The sequence below is a fragment of the Prionailurus bengalensis genome, chromosome X, assembly GCF_016509475.1.
Source record: "Prionailurus bengalensis isolate Pbe53 chromosome X, Fcat_Pben_1.1_paternal_pri, whole genome shotgun sequence".
Taxonomy (NCBI): Eukaryota; Metazoa; Chordata; class Mammalia; order Carnivora; family Felidae; genus Prionailurus; species Prionailurus bengalensis.
The window spans coordinates 7,384,411-7,399,347 of record NC_057361.1 but is presented as its reverse complement, the minus strand read 5'-3'; the positions used below and the strand labels follow the sequence as shown (position 1 = coordinate 7,399,347).

The 14,937-nt window shown below is 50.7% G+C and overlaps 1 protein-coding gene across 3 annotated transcripts in view; it reads right to left on the bottom strand.

The window, feature by feature from the left end:
* Nucleotides 1-323: 323 nt before the first annotated feature.
* The window catches only part of CLCN4 (chloride voltage-gated channel 4), a 63,714-nt gene continuing 49,100 nt past the window's right edge, over nt 324-14,937 (bottom strand). For 2 of the 3 annotated variants that reach the window (XM_043571263.1, XM_043571262.1), the window contains 2 exons: nt 9,739-9,955; nt 324-3,505 (listed from right to left, as the gene is read on the bottom strand). In XM_043571263.1, the coding sequence (XP_043427198.1) occupies nt 3,415-3,505; nt 9,739-9,955 (308 nt within the window). In that variant the 3' untranslated portion in view covers nt 324-3,414. The remainder of the gene's footprint in view (nt 3,506-9,738; nt 9,956-14,937) is intronic. The other variant, XR_006295770.1, reaches the window with a different exon arrangement.

Here is a 14,937-nt window from a genome sequence, read left to right as displayed (position 1 = left end):
ACAGCGAACACTGAGTATTGATTGCTTCTAACACATTTACCTTTCCATAAATGCCACCCACGCGCCCGCATTCCCGGGGGGGTGCACCGAAACACGCAAGAAATCCATGTGTCCCTCTCGGGATGTTCTTTATGATGTCTGCCCTTCACGTTTCCTTACTAGTAGAGAGGGGGAGCAAGAAATAGGTTGATGTGCTCTGTTAGAGAACTCCGTTTCTGTCCCGCACTTATGTCTCTTTACATAAAACACTGCTTCAGAAAGGATCCAGAAAGTTCTACAGAAGTCTAAAGGGTTTGGTTCTGGAAAAAGAAACACACACACCGTTCTGAGAAATGTTTATTTTACTTCCACATCCCAGTTGTACTCCTCCCGCTCATCAGATCGCCAGATAGACAAGGTTCTACATTTGGCTACAGCAAATCCCTTCAGAATCCCGACCCGGGTACTTTTACAAGAAAGACTGACAAACAGCTCGGAAGCCTGCTCCCCCTGGAGTTTGTGTGAGAGCCCGGGGCCAGCAGGCGAGCGGACCGCACAGGGGACTTCGGGCTCCCCGGGAGGAAGGCAACCAGCTCTGGCAGCCCCGCTGCAAATTCTCCCACCCTTGACCTTCACCTGCCTGTCTGACCATGGCCTTCTGTTGCCAAGAGCCTGAACCCCACGACAAATTAGAGGTTCAGCTCATGAAGGAAAACAAGGCTATTTGCGTCAAAGTAACACTCCCAACGGTCTGCCGTGAATTTGCAGACCTCTTCTACACTAAGGCCTGGGAGGAGGACAGAGCACAACCCCCCTCCACCCCCCCCCCCCCGGCTTGGTGACCTTGGCCTGGAGTAAACTATCCCTTCATTCCTCTATGGCCTCATCTGGAGGAGGAAGAAGTTCTGTGGTTTCACTGCCCTTTGGCTATCCGTTCACGGTTTCGTGTTCCCTTTTGAAGCTCCCTGTTTTAGCTGAAGGGGCTTTCTGGATTATACGAATCCAGGCTGTGACTAACACTCTTTCGGGAGGCCACGCGGGAGTTAGCGGGAACTACATGAAGCAATCTTTAAGACCTCGTAGGATTTCAAGTCCGGGAGAACCCAGCTTCACTGGCACACGCTCCATGGAAACCCCAGTAACAACACTAATATTGGGATCTGTGACTCGACACTTAACGTGCCGTGAACGGGACACCAAGATCAAATTCTCTAGTACTGACCAGTGTTTCCACACTGAAGTGGCTATTTGAGATCATTCTGGAGGGGGCCAAGTGAGCACAGAAACAAATTTTCCAGTGTTTGTCAGCACGATCTGACTTCACTTTTTTGGACCCAGAGGACACAGCAGTACATTTTCTTGTATCAACCAGAAGTTTCACAGAAACCCGCTAGTCGCTAGGTTTTTATACAAGGTGAGCATTTTTACGAGGACTGAGAAACGATGGCTTCCGATTGGGAGTTCTAGGTCAGATCTGAGAGACGGGGCGGGGAACCGCTCGGGGAGCGGGAGAATGTCTGGAGGGTGTGGCAGGAAAGAGAGTAAGGAGGACAGGGAGGACACCAACAGACACATGATGGTGGCATCCAATCCAGGGGACAGTCTTCCCTCCCAAGGACCAGTCCCTCTTCCTTGTTAGAAGAATCCAAAGTTCATTCAGAGAGTACCAGGCCTCACTAAAACTTCTCCTTCCCACACTCACGTGCAGCCAGGGGGAGTCACGGGACCAAAGTCCAGCCAATGGACATCAGCTGGGCACCTGTGGGCAAGCTCTGCTTCCCGGGCACAGGCATCGCACCTTGCTACGTGTCTCCTCCTCCCGCTTCGTGCCTAGGAAGCCGACGGCCTGGCCGGCAGCCGGGTAACAGAGAGCCCGGCCTGCGACTCTGAGGCTACAAGCCAGAGGACGAAGGACGGCAGACAACAATAGCAAAGCGTACGGCTGCTGGGTGGTAATGCGGAGACACGCGAGAGTGCCCGACCCCCGGTCTCTCTCTCGTTCAGCTCATCACTGTTCGTGGGATTTCTCTCGGGCCGCCAGACACACACCTGGCACGTCAATATCCGAGACCGAGATCGCAAAGGGCGCGGGCCACTCGGTGAGAAGGGGGGAGCGGGGACACACGTGACAGGCTCCCGGGGGCGGACGTACTCACACCGGTGCCACAGCGGACCGGAACCGCAGCTCGGTTCCTTCTCGCAGAAAAGAGCCGAGTCCCGACTAAAGGGACAAATGCACCGTTAAGGTCAACACGAAGGTGCCCAGTGCTCCAAGTGGCGGTCTCCAATTTAACTCTGCCCTTCTGTGCTTTGACTGCGAGCATGAAAGCGCGCGCTCAGATATTAGAGCCGGACGTTATGCATCCTACAGAGAAGATAATGGAACAGATTTAGAATCAATTTAGCATTTCTCTCGCAATCCATTTGGAGGAGTTCCCACTGAGACTTCGCATGCCTCACCCTCCCTGCAGCCGTATTTAATAAGAGCTGAGAGGAAAAATAAGTAGTAACACTGGGTGGCCGGCTTTGACTCTCACGTACGCTATCTGGAAATTGAAGCACGCTTACGGCAAGCTGGCAGCATACAGGATATGGCCCGTGGAAAGTGCCGGACTGATCAATATTTAAGAATGCACAGGCCACGGTGATCAACAAGTGAGGTACATACCACAGGGACGCGAAACCATGAGCAGATGCGTATACCCTCAAAATCGCGGCGGGTCCCTTCGTGCGGGAGGAAACACGCGTAGCACTAAACGCTCGAGCAGTGAGTTCACGGTGTGGTCCCGAGATGCTGGTGTTGCACCGAGAAAGGGTTTCTCACAGTCAGCGGAGCAGAAGCCCCGGATGTTGGTGCACAGACGGAGGAGGGCAGGAGCAAGACAACGGGATGGTCACGAGTGAGCCCACTGGCATTCGTGCAGCTTTCACTCGGTTCAAATTTAATTTCTTTTTCTTTTCCGACAAAGTAAGTGCAAACATCTTTAATCCAATTCAGTAAAATAGCAGCAACACTTCGGGAACCAATAAATAAAGATGCTGACGGGCCAACACCCCCTGGCCTCTTAGACTCAAAGCTTCCCAAACAGCCTTAAACAGAAGGGGCAAGCGTTTCTTGACTCAGCATTTGTGTTCTGTGTCCTTGTACAAACCGCATCGTTTACACCCACCCACATGCTCCCACGGCAGTTAATAAACTCATTAAGAAACACAGCTGGAAACTCATAAGGGGTTAAAGCTATAAAATGCCTACTCGTGGATGTCTTTAAAAAAAAACACACACACACCAGGTTTTATCCTCCTTTCGTTCAAACAAAGCTTTTGTTTCCACTGCCCCTAGCGTATAATCGTTCATTAGGATAATAACATATCATTTGTTTATTTCTTTTAAAATGACACAGTTGTGTTTCTCTCAAAATAAATGCCACCTTGTTTCTAATTAAACATGATGGATTCAGGGTCCTGGTTTGCCATCTGGGCCATATGTCTCAAAACATCCTTTTTCGTGATGATGCCAAGAAGTCTCCTGGAGAAGAAACAAAATACAGAAAAGAGGTCAGCCTTACAATATTGACCCACGCATGTCCTAAACCCCAGTGACTTTGCCACTTGGACACACAGAGACACTTCCCAGCTTCCCTTCAATTGGGTGGGGACAACTGAGTGAGCTCTGGCCAACGGCACGTAGGTAGAGAGGAGAGATGCCCCGATCGACGCCCGTTATCGATGGACTCCAAAACCACTCAGCAAATGGTCACTGGTAAACAAAAAATTCCCGAAAGCATCCATCCACAGATGACATACACAGAGAAAAATGTCTCTTTATAATGGAGGGCTCCAGCCGCCACCACCTCATGAGATAGAGCTTATCATCAACAAGGTTGGCATATGGCCAGAAACCACTTATACCAAATCAAACCATGAGGAAGCAACCAAATAGATTCACAATGTGAGACTACTGATTTGGATTCTTCAAAAAAAAAAAAAAAATCTACGTTATAGATAACAAACAAAAAGAGACAAGAGACTGTTCTAGACTGAAGACTAAAGAGGAAAAATAACCAAATGCAATGTGTGAAGCTTGAAGGAATTCTGGATTGAAATCTGATATGAATTGGATATTGAATGATACACTGAGTTATTGTTCATCTTGTATAATTATGGTTTAGTGGTTATATAAAAGAATTTCCTTAACTCTTAGAAGATGTATGCTTGTGGGGCACCTGGGTGGCTCAGTCGGTTAAGCACCCAACTTCAGCTCAGGTCATGATCTCACCGTTTGTGAGTTCCAGCCCCACGTCAGGATCTGTGCTGACAGCTCAGAGTCTGGAGCCTGCTGCGGATTATGGGTCTCCCTCTGTCTCTCTGCCCCTCCCCCGCTTGTGCTCGCTCTCTCCCTCTCTCTAAAATAAACTTTAAGAAATGCTTTAAAAAAAAAAAAAGAAGATGTATGCTTGATTCGCAACTGCCAAATCTCAGAAGCACCCAAGATGGCCTCCTCAAGGTGATGGATACATAAACCGTGGTCCATCCAGACGGTGGGGTATTATTCAGCGCTGAAAAAAAATGATCTGTCAAGCCATGAAAAGCCATAGAAGAACTTTAAATGCACATCACTAAATGAAAGAAGCCAGTCTGAAAAGGCTACATACTGTGCGATTCCAACTCGATGACATTCTGGAAAAGTCAAAACTATGGAGACGGTAAAGAGATCAGCAGTTGCCAGGGCTTAGAGGGAAGGAAGGAGGGATGAAGAGGAGGAGCACAGAGGACTTTCAGGGCAGTGAAACTACCCTGTACGACACTATAAAGATACATGTCATAAAAGATACATGTCATTCTCCATTGATCAGAACGCACAGAACGTACAACAGCAAGGGTGAGCCCTAAACTACAGACCTTAGTTAACGCGTCAATATCAGGTCATGGGAGGCAACAAACGTAACAAGTGCAAGACATTAACAAGGGAAATTAAAGGGATGAGAGGATATATGAGAACTGTGTACTTTATGCTCAGTTTTTCTGTAAACCCAAAACTGCTCTAATAAAAAATAGTCTGTTAATTAGGGGCGCCTGGGTGGCTCAGTCGGTTGAGCATCCAACTTCAGCTCAGGTCATGATTTCGTGGTTTGTGGGTTCGAGCCCCACGCGGGGCTCTGTGCTGACAGCTCAGAGCCTGGACCCTGCTTCAGACTCTGTGCCCCCCCCACCCTCTCTCTCTGTGCCCCTCCCCGGCTCACAGTCTGTCTCTTTCTCCAAACTAAATAAACATTAAAAAATTTTTTAAATAAAAAAACAAAAATAATTTTCTGGGGGCATCTAACTCAGTCAGTTAAGCATACTACTCTTGATTTCAGCTCAGGTCATGATGTCACCGTTCGTGAGTTCAAGCCCCGCGTCGGGCTCTGTGCTGACAGCTCGGAGCCTAGAGCCTGCTTCACATTCCGCGTCTCCCTCTCTCTCTGTCCCTCCCCCGCTCACGCTCTGTCTCACTGTCTCTCAAAAAATAAATAAATGTAACAAAAAAAAATAGTCCATTAATTAAAGAAAACACCCTTGTGGGAGAAACATGGTTGCTGTTTAGAGTCACTTGGCTTCAACTGAGTTCAGAGATGACCTGAAATACATTTCTAAAATTTATCAGAACGCAGTAAAGCAAGATGCTGTTCTACTAAAGCCGCCCGGAGGACTTAGCTCGGGCCGCCGTAACAGCGCCCCACAGATGAGGTGGCTCAACAACAGAAATGACTGTTCTCACGGTTCCCAAGACTAGAAGGCCCGGGTCAAGGTGGTGGCAGGTTTGGGGTCTCCAGAGGCCTCTCTCCTTGGCTTGCAGACAGCCACCTTCCTGCCATGTCCTCACAGCCCTGCTGCCTCTTCCTCTTCTTCTAAGGACGCCAGTCTTATCAGATTAGGGCCCCGGCCTCACGCCCTCACTCACCCTTACCTCTGAAGGACTCCATCTCCAAACACGGTCATGCTGCAGGTTAGGGCTTCAACATAGGAATCCGGGGGGATACAATTCAGTCCCCAGCCGTTCTTCCATTGCATTTAAAATCAAAAAGGGACAGGAAACAGGCGAGCAGCTTATGCCTACAATCGCCACTAGCAGAGGTGTGGTGGGAAGACAAACGGGAGGGGTGTGAGCAGTCGGGTCCGCAGAGACAGGGCGCCGACAGGGCGCTCGTCCGTCTGCGTGAGGCAGGGAGGGCTCTGCCGCTGGCGATCGCCAAGCAGACCGTCTCTCAACCGACACCGCTCTTTTGTCCTCGGACGTTTTCTTTCTTTTTTTTTCTTAACATTTATTCATTTTTGAGAGACAGAGAAAGAGCACAAGTCGGGGAGGAGCAGAGAGAGAGAGAGACACAGAATCCGAAGCCGGCTCCAGGCTCCGAGCTGTCAGCCCAGAGCCCGACGCGGGGCTCAACGCCACGAACCGCGAGATCATGACCTGAGCCGAAGTCGGACGCTCAACCGACCGAGCCCCCTGGACGCCCCTGTCCTCGGAGGTTTTCTACTTGAAAGCCTGGCTCAGGACATTCCTCTCTAGAACACCTGGGTAGTACCACCTGAACTGGAGTGTGTCCACATGCCCTAGTAGATGACAAACTCCCTGGCTCTATTAGTTTTTAGATACCTCTTGAGCTTTCTCCGGGTCTCAAACAGATGCTCAGTAAGATGGTGATTAAGGCAGTGTTGCTTTGAAAAAGTTTGACCTGCTCCTGTTTGCAGAGCGATAGGGATTCTATTCCGCCCGCCCCTCCCTTATCCCCGAGGCCTGGTTCTGTTGCCCCACCTTCACCGGGGAGCGGTCCAGGCAGCCTCCCCTTAAAGCTCTGTAACTACAGCACCTCCAAGTCAAGCTGCTCACAACACTCCCGGGGACATGTGACTTCAGGAGCTGCCTCGGCCTCAGGCATAAATTGTGCCTTGGCCTGCAACGGTAATCGCTGCGAAAGAAGAAAGCTCAACATCTACAAGAAGCAGGCAACATCAAACCCGGCAGAGATCATTAGTGGCGTGAAATGTCCTATTTGGCTAAAATCAAGTGTTCAAAGTTCCAGCCCCTTTGGGGAGTGGCCAATCTGTGACCGTGAACGTATGAGATGAGGGTAGCCAGGCTCTTCTGAGAAGGCCATCCGTCCAAGTCCCGGGGGCCCGCCTAGCAGACTCAGGGAAGGCGGACACAACGTCCCCTGCCCGCCTTCCCTTTCGATATCCTCTGGGGGAAGACCCCACCCAAATGCAGTCTCTGCCACCGGAAGTTTCCAGACTCGGGCATTCTGGGGACAAAGACTTCGGTGGTTCCTGGTCTGGTTTCAAGACTACCTTGGACCCCCAGGCCCCGAGAAATCCTGCAGACGATGCAGGTCGACAGGGCGAGCTGGGGCTCTCCCCGCGAGCAGGGAAGGCACATGGTGACGGAATACATCAAAAACGCAAGCTGGCTCAAGACATGCCTGTCCTGGCTGAAAGCCCGAGGAGATGAAAGGCCCGCAAACAAGGATCCCTTGCCAGCAGTAACGTATCAGCATCTGTGTTTGTTTAAAATATGTAGAGCGAGAGAGAGTGCGATTTTGTTTTCTCGCAGAACATTCGGAGCCAATTTCGGCACCCAGATCTTCACAGGAAAACCTCATGGGGCTGCGTGAGGTGTGAGCGGGCGTTAAGGGCAGAATTTCCTGCCAGAACTGGAAATTCCACGATAACTGACATTGGATTATTATTTTAAAGGAAAAGAGAAACTGCTATGCACTTGAGACGCGGCGGGTGATCACAGTGGTATTTATGCCGAGCACTAGAAATTCAAGTATGTAGATGGGCTTCAGGGTTTTGCAAAGTGGAGTCCTGACCGGCAGCAGCACCGGGGAGCTTGCTAGAAATATATATTCGCAGGCCCCTCCCAGACCTGCGAATCAGTCACTGCAGTGGACCCAACACTCCCGGTTTAACCTGGAGCTTGAATCCCCAGGGGGATTCTGCGATCCACCAAGTTCCTTTCAAATACACCAGCGGAAGTGATCTCTAGCCCCAAACATGTATTTATTCCTTACTGATCGTCCCTCCTGTGTGCAAGACCCCCACCCTGGCTGCAGCCAGAGCTGAGGACGCTCGTCGCGTGGGCTGGGAATTCTCGGGGTCAGTGCGCACCTACGGCCCCTCGTACAGCCCGACGCTGCTGTGACTCTTTGTTGCAACGGGGCCGTCCCATGCCTCTACCCACTAAATGCCAGGAGCATCCCCTGTCCAGTTGTGACACCCAAAATCTTAGGGGGGAGCAAAATCGCCCTGGTCTAGAACCGTCGCGTCAAACTGGAGCATGGGCTCTGCAACGTAAACTACGTTAGGGAATTAAGGCCCCGAGTGCACTTAGGGGCCGGAGTCTCCAGGACCCATGCCCCGGCTCTTCTCAGTCTACAGAGGAATAAGCCGGGCAGCCGACCCTATGCTCCAGGCCACCCTCACTCAGCCAATCTCGTCCCCCACCGAAGCTGCTGAAGCCGTGGGATTCAGGGAGCACCGCGGAGCCCAAAGAATGGCCCTCGAGGCGCCGCACCTCTCCTGCCATCACGAACCTTTGATCTTCGAAATGCCAGTTTCCCGGTCTGCGGTTACACCAAGCAAGAGGTACACCTCCGCCGCGGCAGAGACGATGCCACGGGGCCGCCAAATCTCTCAGCTCTACAGTAACCGTTGTTGTGAAAACGCGAGGTTGTTTTGAACAGACTGCTATATTAGGGAACAATTTGAGCAATTTGAGCACGATGTGAACTCCACATTTGCATGTGGGTGATTTCATCCGGGACACGTTCCAGGTGCGTGCAGAAAACTGCACCCAGCTGAAGCCAGGGGCACAGGAATACAGCCCACCCTTGAACGACACGGGTTTGGGCTGCTGAGGTCCACTTATATGCGGATTTGTTTCAAGAAGTACAGTACGGTACTATAAACGTAGGGTCTCTTCTCTAGGATTTTCTTACTGACACTTTCTCTGGCTTACTTACCATAAGAACACGGTATATAATACATAGAACAGACAAAATAACGTGTTAATCGACTGTTTACGTTATCGGTGTGGCTTCGGGTCAACGGCAGGCTCTCGGCAGCTACGGTTCTGGGGATTCAAAAGTTCTACGTGATCTCTGACCGCGAGGGAATCTGGCGCCCCTAGCCCTGTGTCGTGCGAGGTCCGACTGTACAGAGCTCGCAAGCTGCAGCCCTCACGACACCTACCTCTACAAAACAACTTCAAGTCGTCTTCAAGGTAAAGTGCTACCGTTGTTGTAGTATTTGTGTTTTCCTGACCATCTAACGTGCAAAAGCCGTGCTACTTTTTTTTTTTAGCAGGTTCCCATCGTGTGTGCGTGCGCACGCGCCACCGTGGCGTGTTGCACACACGACCCTGTTTTTCTCATCAGCCCGTGCTTCGTAGCTCCCTGCACGGGGGCCCTGGGCTTCGAGGAATGCGCTCCTCCCCCTTCTGACCGACCTTCAGCCTCAGGCCAGACGGCCCCCCCCGCCCCTGCCCCCAAGCCTCTCGCACCTTCCCGGGCCCCGCGCCAAGCTCCCAAAGCTCCCGGTCACGGTCAGGTCCTGCTCGGCGCGCTAGCTCGCCGCAGCTTCCCGATGCCCTGTCCCAAGTACCTATCCGCCCCGGGCAACCTCGAGGCCCTGCACGGCCGTGGCCGTGTCTTATTCCTCTTGTTCTCAGAGTGCGGCCCCAGCACACAGCCCGTCCGCGCCTGTCCGGCCACTCACCCGCTGCGCGTCACCAGGCACTGCCGGAGCCCCAGTTTCCGGAAGATGTCCACCACCGTCTCCATGGGGGTATGGTCCGTGACCGTGAACGGGCTGAGGTTTAGGACGCGCCGCAGCTTCAGGGGGTGCGGGCTGTTGGCCGGCAGCTCGGGCGGCTCCTCCGTGAAGTACATGATGGAGTTGCTCACGATGCCCTCCTGCCTCTGTCTGGCGTTCTCTGCAATGGGCGAGCGGGAACGGTAAGCCACACGAGGGCCCGTGCTTAGCAACTCCGTCGGCCCCGCACCCGCACCGACACACATCTGCCCTCCATCCACATCCTAGACCCCCACAGGGAAGGGGTTCAGAGGGCGAACGCCACATTCCTAATGAGGGGCTGCAGCCAAACATCTATAAAATCGGCATCTCTCTGAAGCGAGTGCCCTACGAGGGTCCCCACGCTGACCTGATCGTTCACTGCCAAAGTCTCGACACGCGGGCTTGAGCAGGGTGGCTTCTTGGGGAGAGCGTGCTGCCTCCTCCCGGCCTCCAGGGCCCTCCACCCTTGCTTTCCTAACAGTCCCTCACCTCATCATGGGCCCAGGTTGGACGTGACAAGAGGCCTTGCTGAGCTGCCCAACGACCCTAATAAGTTGGGTATTTTTTCTTACAAACTAACTTTTAACTGGCCCAAGTGGCATTATGAATCCTGAGAGGAACAAAAACCATAGGACCATCCTAGGCTCCCAGCCCAGAAATGCAGCTCAATCCCAAATATGACCCTTGGGACCAAAGAAATAACCCCAGAAAAGCCACCTTCCCCCCACCTCTCGGATCTCCTCTCTTAAAAATGGACCGTGTTGGGGATTCCTCAAAGAAAGATAGTAACACTGTGATGGTAACAATTAGCCTCTTTCTATCTGTAGGCAAGGCCGCGCAAAAGCCAGCTGAAGAAAAGCAGGGTAACAGGAACTCATTAGAAACACAGGCTATTTTAAGTCACACATGAAATAAATCCATCGGTCTCAAGATATTTCTCCAAGGCGATTTTCCTTCTGTTGGAATTTTAATCTTTCTTTTGGTTCATGGGAAAAGGTTAGGAAAAATGTAGTGTGAGGCCTGCCTTCAAATGGATCCTGGTTTCGATAATACATTTCTTGCCTTCTCAAAGACTACTATTCACCTATATTGTTCTTTGAAAAATAAAATTCTAACTGCCTGCTCTCAGGCCATTTATTGCAAGAGTACTCTAATGGAAAACTGGCAGCATTCGGGGTCAGGCAGAGTTTGAAAAGGGGTCTCTGTTTAAAAGAGGAACAGAGGGCCCCCTGGGCAAATGCCGGCACATGATGTCACATCACGCGCACCGCACCTTTCTCTCCTCCATCAAGATGGTTCCGGCCGGAGGCACTAAGGTGAGGATACAACGGTCAGCACAGACTCGGGCTCACTTTCACAGACCGACCAAGTCTCTGAAAGGCCCACGTGACAAGAATGCCATCGACCCCAACAGTCAGGTTGACTGGGTCGAGGATGGATCCTTCTCAGGACTGGATCAAGCCACAAACCTCAGTCGAGAACTGAACGCATGATTCGCTGAACCCCTTGTAAAACCCAATACGACTTCGTGAGCTGTCCAGTCTACTTGTTGAAATGAATACCCACCCTATCGATTTCCTCTGAATCTCCCGATCGGGTTAGAAGCCCTGATTCTAATAGCAGCTAGTTCAGTGATTTCTGGCTCACCAGTACATTCCCAGTGCCTGGACAATGCCTAGTATCCAGCAGGCACAAAACAGATATCCGCCAAACGCACGCATCACTAAGCGAATGAATGAGTGAGTAGGTCTCCTAAGTAGGTCTCCTAAGTAGGTCTCCTAAGGGTCCGCCCGCCATGTAGAACCCAGCCCATCCCACGTAGGAGGTGCTGCGAACGAGAATCAAAGGCGTCGGCCGGCGTCCGAGCCGGAGACATGAGCTATGCTCCCTGTCACTCCAAGAGTGGCGACTGCCGCTCTCTCCGGAAGGGTCTGTCAGGCCACTCTGGAATTCTGTTATCGGGACTTATCTCAATGCTCAGACTTTGGGGGCGGGGGTGCTCCGGCCACTAACAGAAGAACCAGCAAGAAAGCTTTTTGCATCGTCCTGCTGGGGGGAGCCATCTACTCCCGGCTCAGATAAGAAATCTTCACCGGTCACCAAGATGCCTACAACAAACTTCACGTTGTGCGCTCACAGGGGGCACAGCCTGGCTACTGTCACCCCCGTCCTGCCGGCTCCCAGAGCTGTTCCAGTACATGGCGCGTGCACGAGAAATAGTCCCCGTGGGAAAGCTTAAACCAACTTCCCGCCCAGGGGATGATCCCGTGCTACCAAGAGTGTAGACTCCCAGACCCCAGGGAGCCATGAAGACTCGTGTCGAAAAAAAAAAAACAAAGCAAAACCAAACCAAACACAAAAAGCCCCAGGTTTACATATGTAAAAGACCTAAAAGACAAGAAGGAAATGCACTAAACATTATTAACCGTGGCTTTCCATGGTCTTGAGAAAGTGGGTATCTTCTTTTTCCCCCTTTTACTTCTGATTTCCCCAATATTCTATGAGTATGTATTACTTTTAAAAATAAAAATGTAATAGAGGCATCTGGGCGGCTCAGTCGGTTGAGCATCTGACTTAGGCTCGGGTCATGATCTCACGGTTCGGGAGTTCGAGCCCGGCGTCGGGCTCTGTGCTGACAGCTGGGAGCCTGGAGCCTGCTTTGGATTCTGTGTCTCCCTCTCTCTCTGCCCCTCTCCCCCGCTCGTGCTCTGTCTCTCTCTCAAAAATAAACAAACATTAAAAAAATTTTAATTTTTTTTTCAATGTTTTTTATTTTATTTTTGGGACAGAGAGAGACAGAGCATGAACGGGGGAGGGGCAGAGAGAGAGGGAGACACAGAATCGGAAACAGGCTCCAGGCTCCGAGCCATCAGCCCAGAGCCCGACGCGGGGCTCGAACTCACGGACCGCGAGATCGTGACCTGGCTGAAGTCGGACGCTTAACCGACTGCGCCACCCAGGTGCCCCAACATTAAAAAAATTTTAATAAAAACATAAAAATGTAATAAACTCCATTTTTAGTTGTTTTAAAGACCACTTAAACTGTTAATAAACAAGATTTGTTATATATTCTACCAGAACTAGTGTCAGCGGCCACCGCTCCTGAAAAATGAGGTACGTTTTGTGAGTACTTGCTAAGGCTATTCAACTTGACATTCCATTTTCTAGCAGACAATACCATGACAATGCCAAGTACAGATAAGAGTGCTGGTAAAGTATCATGTGGAATTTAAGATACCAAACAGATGAACATAAGGGAAGGGAAGCAAAAATAATATAAAAACAGGGAGGGGGACAAGACATAAGAGACTTTTATTTTTTACTTTTTTAATGTTTATTTTTGAAAGAGAGAGAGACACACAGAGCACAAGTGGGGGAGGGGCAGAGAGAGAGGCAGACACAGAATCCGAAGCGGGCTCCAGGCTCTGAGCTGTCAGCACAGAGCGCGATGTGGGGCTCGTACCCACAAACTGTGAGATCCTGACCGGAGCCTAAGTCGGACACTTCACTGACTGAGCCACCCCGGCGCCCCCATGAGAGACATTTAAATACAGAGAACACACTGAGGGTTGCTGGAGGGGTTGTGGGTGGGAGGATGGACTAAATGGACGAGGGGCACTGAGGAGACAGCTTGTTGGGATCAGCACTGGGTGTTATACGTTGGGGATGAACCCCTGGATTCTGCTCCTGAACTCATTACTGCACTATATGCTAACTAACTTGGATGTACATTTAAAAAAAATAAAAAATAGGGTGCTGGTAAAGTAAATTTCACAAACTATGACAGACCAAGAAATTTTAAGACTGGAAATAATCATATGTTCAGTAGGCTATTATCATGGCTCCACGGCAACGGTTCTCAACGGGGAGCAATGCTGCCCCCACCCTTAGGGGACGTTTGGAAAGATCTGGAGACATTTTTGGTCCTCATAACTGGGGGATGGTGTTGCTACTAGCACCCATTGATGGGAGACCAAGGGTGCTGCTAAACGTCTCTCGGTGCCCGGGACGAGCCCTCACACAAAAGAATGATCCAGCTCCAGATGTCAGTGGTGTTAAGGTTGAGAAGCTCTACTTTAGAGTAACATGTTTTTAGAGAGATAACACTCGACCATCCCGTCCATCAAAAATGCTCCCATATGGGGGCGCCTGGGTGGCGCAGTCGGTTAAGCGTCCGACTTCAGCCAGGTCACGATCTCGCGGTCCGTGAGTTTGAGCCCCGCGTCAGGCTCTGGGCTGATAGCTCAGAGCCTGGAGCCTGTTTCCGATTCTGTGTCTCCCTCTCTCTCTGCCCCTCCCCCGTTCATGCTCTGTCTCTCTCTGTCCCAAAAATAAATAAACGTTGAAAAAAAAAAAATTTAAAAAAAATGCTCCCATATGACAGATGTAATTAACTCGAAAGGTTAAAATGGAAAACTGAAAGCAAGCGGAGTGGTGGCCAGTACAAAGATGGGATTGCAAAAAAAACCATCTCGAAGAAAAAGCAGAGGATGTTATGAGAAGTTCCAGTTTGCCGCGGCACGGAGAAGTCCCTCTGTACATGTGTGTTAAGCCCAGCAGAAAGCAGATGATACCGCCGCTCTCCGTGGCCTATCCCAATCATCAACGGCCCTCCCAGGAAGAAACCGCTTTATCCCTAAATAGCCCTTCCAACAGATCTGACACTTTGTTCAGTTCTGGCCGTAGATCCCTTTCTGTAAGCAAGCATCTTCCACATGCTAGAGAATCATCATTAAATCATCCACCAGATGAAAAAAAGGAGCATTCCCTTAACTCTTGCCTGTGACTCCAACTTTCCATCCCTTTAATCATCTTTGCGGCTTCCCGCTGAGTCCTCTCTGAACCCGTCCTCACCTAATTGCAGAATTCAAGACTAGAAGAGTCTGAGCCCTGCTGAGCACAGAAAGAGCCTCATATTTGCAAATGGCACTGAAAGGCAAAGTCCCATTTACTGGGAATTTGAACGAGGGTCAAACGAATCGCTCTTTTAACAAGGACGACGGCTATGGTTCGGCATTCCAGAGATGTTTGGAAATAACAAAACGTTTTCAGCTTCGTGTGAGCAGCTGCTATGATTTTAACAGGATACGTAAGAAAAATCCTCATTTGCCTCAGTTAGCG